We start from the raw sequence: 5,947 nt of genomic DNA on the forward strand, positions 1-5,947 counted from the left end.
TTATTATTAATGTCTTCCTAATGCTCCTTTTTTCTTTGTTGGTAGTTGTGTTATTTTTCCAGTACTCCTCCTCCTTCTTCTTCTCATCTAACCCGACGTAATGCACCTCCTTCACTACAAGACTGTTGTCAGCTCACGTGGTGCTTTCCTCACTTGTGGATTAAATGAACACAGCTTCAAACTTCAATTAAGCATTTTCGAACATAGGTAGCTTGAGAGATTGTACACGTATCATGTTTTTACATTCTTTCGGCTTAGTTTGTGGTATAGCGGCAGGCGTTTTGCGATTGCAAGCCGAAAGTGCGAGCTCGATTCTGTTTTATGGAGGTTGTTGTTTTCTTCGTCTAATCCTGTATTTCCAGTTTTGTACTGGTACGGTGTTCCATCACACACTGGGTTGGTTCTAACAGGCGGGGTTGAATCAACCTGCTTCCTAAATGATCGTAATTGTCTCGATCGCGTCGTGCAGTATCTACAATTACTTTAATTGTATGGCTTTGTCCTGTCGTTAGATGACCATTTAACTCGAGCCCCATTCCAGCCGACCGCTAGCGGTGCTTAAAGATGGTCAAAAAGTTACGGTAGGAAAAGACATAGAATTATTTTTAAAAATAAAAGGATAGTCAAAAGAAAATTTGAAAGCAAAACAATACATGACAAGCAATTAAAAATCTAATTATTAAGAAAGTAAAGCAAAACTGAAAGGTTGGCTGGAGTTGCACTTAATTTATTTCCTTCTCTGATTATATAATGATGTGTGTACTAGTGTATGAGTGTGTGGTTTATGTGAGTGTGTGTCTTTGTCTGTCTATCGGCCTGTCTGTGTATTTTGCTATTGTACGAGCATGCTCAAGCACAGGTTGATGACATCCTTGAAAAGTCGAGGTCTGGGTGAGGCTTTAATGTAGGTGACAATGGCACATATTGTCAGGGTGACATTTGGCGTGGTCCTTGCCACACAGGTTCACACAGTGGGCGTCAGAGATACAATGGGTGTTGTGGGCTGAAGAAAAGACATGAAAAGTACGTCCCATTTACTACATAATATATTCAATGTTAATCAAATTTGAACTGTGTCGATGAAGGCGTAATAACACTTACATTGTTTTTCCTTAAACATACATGTGGGTGGTCGGCTGATCATTTCGTGTGGTTTGCTCCTTATTTCTTATCAAACATTTATTGGCCTAATCTCTTCTTCTTCTTTTTTTGAGTGTGTTACTCTCTTGCAGCACTTCTAATCGTCAACACTTGTATGACCTTCTAGTGTTGCAAGTGCCGTAAAACTCTTACTAAAACAAAACAAATATTCTTCAAATTGTTGTATGTGTTTGGACTGGGTAGGGAGGATTATGAATCAGACCTAAACATGAAATAAGATTACATCAACTCCCAATATTTCTGATACTCACCGCGAACATGAAAGTGGGGCTGATGGTGACCTGTAGAGATACGAAGATTAACGTTTGAAATCTTCTTCACTAAAACACATTATAACATAAAGTTAGAAGAAGAACAGCAGCAATGTCAGACAGACCAGAAATGACAAGACGGGAGTTAGCCGGCAATATATGGAATTTAATAAGACAACCCGTTTTCAACGTATCCCCTCTCTGTCCATCTCCTCTCTTTCTCTTTCCCTTTCTCTCTCCCTCTCCCCCTTCTATCTATCTATCTATCTATCTATCTATCTATCTATCTATCTATCTATCTATCTATCTATCTATCTATCTATCTATCTATCTATCTATCTTCCTTAACTTGCTCTTCCTCTTTCTCTCTCCTCTTTATTTCTCTAACGTCTTACTCCGTTTTCTTACTCTTTCTCTGTCTGTCTGTCTGTTTGTCTGTCTGTCTGTCTCTGTCTCTATCTCTATCTCTGTCTGTCTGTCTGTCTCTCTCTCTTCTCTTTCTCTCTCTCTCTCTCTCTCTCTGTCTCTATCTCTCTCTCACTCACGCACACACACACACACACACACACACACACACACACTCTCTGTCTGTCTGTCTGTCTGTCTGTCTGTCTGTCTGTCTGTCTGTCTGTCTGTCTGTCTGTCTGTCTGTCTGTCTGTCTCTCTCTCTCTCTCTCTCTCTCTCTCTCTCTCTCTCTCTCTCTCTCTCTCTATCTCTTTCTCAATAAAACCAATTGACTTCTAGTCCCATTCCAAAGTAAAGACAAACAAGTGCATCTAGCGCCTACAACGGGGAATGCCAAACTAAGGGCTAGCTGACCTTGACTTGATGAAATGAATTCGATTGACAGTGCGCCCTCAGTTTAGCATCATTTTTAAAACCGTAATTTCGGTAAGCCGTAAAATTATACGAAACCCAGAAACCAAATAGGAAAACTGTTTCATTCTGTTACAATGTCACCTACATGAAAGTTGTATTTTTCCTTGTTTAAAAATATATATAGGCCTATTGTATTTGAATTTAGACAAAATGTTGATTGAGCGCATACTGCAGATAAAGAATCTGTAATTTAAAGAAAAAATTGAACGTTTTGGATACAGAACATTTTAACATTTGTTCGAGCATAAGTACCATGTGGGATGTGACAATCACAGTGTCCGTTCTTGCAGACTCCGTGGTGGTTGTTACCGCATACAGTTGGGTGACAGTCGTGGTCAGCCTTGCACGAGGTCGCTCTCTTGCCTACAGCGGCGTCTAAATTAAAGAAAAAGTTATTGTCAAGTTTTCAATAATATGAAATGGCAGTATCTCCCAATATTACTGACACACATCCCAAACATGAAAATGTGGCTGATGGTGAATTGTTAACTTAGAAAGTTTAATTTTTAAAATTTTTAAAAATTAACCAAAAACACATTGCAACACAGTGTAAGAAGAAGAAGAAGAGCAGTGATTTAAGACAGACTGGAAAGGACATGAGTTGAAAGATGCAGCTGTACGGAACAGGCAGTGGGTACCACTTGGCAACTTACCGTGGTTGTTGTGGTTTTCTTGGTGGTTGTTGCCGTCGTTGCATTCACAAACTTTGGTGTGGCTGTTGCATGAGGCGACGTGTGCGTCGTGGCACGGTGTTGGGTGACAGTCGTGGCTGGTGCTACAAGAAGTTTGGCTGTACACAACGACCACGCCTACAGGACACCAGGAATTCTCATATAGTTATTTGTAAATACAAGTATCATAATAAACAATATCGTATTGAAATCTACCACCTATATTAAAAAAGAGAATTGTTTATACAGATTTACAAAAAAGAAAAAAAATCAACCTAAAAGTAAATAAACTGCTACGAGAGTTATTTTTTAAAGAACGCTCAAAAAGGGTGATAGGCTATTTGTAGGAAAGTACAAAGAATATTTTGCCAGGAAATTGACTTATTTCTCCAGCAGCCGGCTTTAGACCTGTTCAGTCTAGCATTGTGCTCGTCAGGTCACCATTCAGACAGTGACAGTGTGGAATTTTCAATACATATGTTTAAAGCAATATTGTTGTATGGACCATATAAATTGAAACAATTTACAGTCCTTCAGTAATGGTTGTTTGAGCAAGATTATGAAAATCCACTGGTGGTACACCATCAGAAATGTACCTTTGTAAAGTATTAGGGATTGGAACAAAAGAACAACAAGTTAACCGTGAGATCAAGACAAGAAGATGGCAGTGGGTCGGTCACACTCTTAGGGAAAGCAAGCCCTCAATATGACAAGAGAAAGCCTCAGATAGAATCCACAGGGGAGGAGGAAGAGAGTGAGGCCGAGATGGGAGCTAGATGTGGAGGCAGCAGCTCTGAAACAGATGAGGCACAGCTGCTGGCTGGAAGTAAAGTAGATCGAGTAGATATAAATGTGACAGGGTGAGAGCCCTTCGTTGTTGGCTATAAACAATACCACAGTAAAAAAGGCACGTGAGAATAAAACGTTCTGCACTATTCAGTATATGCAAGTCACAGATTTATAGATTAATCAGAAGAAGCAATCGACGTCAAACAGCCAAAAACATTTCAATCCAATAACAAGAATAACAAGAAAAGAACACTTACAGAGAGCAAAAGCTAAGGCAACAAACTTGTACATGGCTGCAGATTTTCAAAGTTTTTAGCGACGTCTGAAGAAGTCAGTTGGTTGTTGATTGTTAGGTATGAGTTGAGGAATCAAAATTGTACTCTTTTATACCCTGTCGGTCACGATTGTGACGTCGTGAGTTTTGCATTAAACCATCAAAATAAAAAAGAACGAGTAGCTTTGATAAAAAAAGAAAGAGCATTATTATTATTATTTTATCAGAAAGCGAGCCTTTTGAAAACATTTTGTTTTTAACATTTTGGAACTCACGATTCTAGTCGAGATCTTACAATTATTATGAAACGATTTTTTTTTGGTGGTGCTACCAGAGTACAAAGTTTAGTACCAAAGAGGCATGCAACATCACGGTTCTCTATAAGACAAACGCTAGGCTATGGGTTAGTGTTCATCTTAGATGATAGGACGGTGTCATGGGTGTGGGAAAAAGTGCAAACTTCTCAAACAAAAGTACAGTTCAGGAATTAGATCTACCAGACACACCTAAGTCGGCAGAAAAAACAACAACAACAACGAAAAAAGCAACATTAAAAAAAAATCCAAATAGAAGAAGAAAACGAATCAGAAGGGGGATTGGGATAATAGAAAGAGTAAAGAAAAAGTTTAATCAAAACAACAGTTGAAGAACAGTAGAAAAAAACAACAACAGCACCTATAACAACAACAATAGCAACAACAGAAACAACAAGAAAAACAACATCAACACCAACAATAAAAACAGCAGCAGCAGTAACAACAGCAAGAACAAATTAAGAACATTAGGAACAATAACAATATAGCGATAACATCATCAACAACAACAGTAACAACAGTAACAACAACAACAACAACAACAACAACAGCAACAACAAAACAGCAACAAAAACATGAAAAGCAGAAACAGTAGTAACAGCACCAAGAAAAAAAACGCCAGCAAGGACAGAGATTAAAACAAAGTAGGACACGTCAAGTAATAGGCATTATTTTTCTTTTCGTAAAATGATAGGATTTCAAACTTTAAAAAAGACTACTGTTTTTAAAATGTCTGGCATCGTGACCAGGTTTTTTTTATCAAACGTGATAAACTCCAGTGCGTAGTTGGAATTCAAGTATCTTAAATTACGCAGCTCTAGAGTCAGTATTGCTCTATGCCCTAGACGTATATTATAATTATATAGTCTCACCTATACATAACGGCCACGTATGATCACAGAAAAATGTGACCTTTATAGACCATTAAACACTTTACACAGAGTCTGACGACTTATAATCTCTTACAAGATTTAACAAAGTCAACAGAATGTTTAAAACCTAAAAATTTCATGTAATGTTACTATTAATTTTTCTATTTCATTTATTCCTTCAGAATTGATGTATTTCATAAGGGTTCCTTTGCATTGATTGAACGCACACATGTGTTGTATCCCTCTCAGCCCAGGTTGAGGCCGGTCCCAGACTGGCTCTGTAGGGCTGACCTACAGTAGGTGGCCTGGCTCGCACCGTGCAAATGAATGTAAACATTATCGTGTGCTAAAGCAGCGTAGCTGAGTCGTCTGTTTTTTGTCAGCAGAGCTGCGCGATGCGTCAAACGTGTTATCCAACAGTGTTGTGAAAATGGCGGACATGTGTCGCCTCGCTTCGTGTTTATTTTCGACTGAAACTCTTCACAGATCATCAAAATCAACAGGAAGTAAGTATTATTAGGTTCTTTACTATTAAATATTGATGCTAGCATCAACACTTGGCCACAAAATCACCTAGAAATGCACTTTATCATACTTTGAAACTTCGAATCGAGAGCTTGACCTAGTTTCGACTGTTGTCGTAGGCCTAGGCATCTCGATCTAGCCTTGCATTACCAATGTAAACTATCGCCGCGCGCAGCTGCAAATGTGTGTGTGTGTGTGTGTGTGAGGGCA

The 5,947-nt window shown here is 38.7% G+C and overlaps 1 protein-coding gene across 1 annotated transcript; it reads right to left on the reverse strand.

The window, feature by feature from the left end:
- Positions 1-706: 706 nt before the first annotated feature.
- LOC101863174 lies at positions 707-4,121 on the reverse strand. Its single transcript, XM_005095303.3, has 5 exons — positions 4,010-4,121; positions 2,946-3,101; positions 2,545-2,667; positions 1,413-1,442; positions 707-1,003 (listed from the first exon to the last, which is right to left on the reverse strand). The coding sequence occupies exons 1-5, from the start codon at positions 4,041-4,043 to the stop codon at positions 900-902; spliced, it is 447 nt and encodes a 148-aa protein (XP_005095360.1). The 5' UTR covers positions 4,044-4,121; the 3' UTR covers positions 707-899.
- Positions 4,122-5,947: the final 1,826 nt, after the last annotated feature.

This window comes from Aplysia californica, unplaced genomic scaffold (genome assembly GCF_000002075.1).
Source record: "Aplysia californica isolate F4 #8 unplaced genomic scaffold, AplCal3.0 scaffold00100, whole genome shotgun sequence".
In the NCBI taxonomy this organism is placed as follows: domain Eukaryota; kingdom Metazoa; phylum Mollusca; class Gastropoda; order Aplysiida; family Aplysiidae; genus Aplysia; species Aplysia californica.

Excerpts from the sequence above, each read along its gene's own strand:
- LOC101863174 (XM_005095303.3), bottom strand. The coding sequence starts at position 4,043 with ATGTACAAGTTTGTTGCCTTAGCTTTTGCTCTCT. Across the intron at positions 1,443-2,544 it reads TGATTGTCACATCCCACATG|GTCACCATCAGCCCCACTTT; the intron begins GTACTTATGCTC and ends GTATCTCTACAG. Across the intron at positions 1,004-1,412 it reads GCCCCACTTTCATGTTCGCG|CCCACAACACCCATTGTATC; the intron begins GTGAGTATCAGA and ends TCTTTTCTTCAG.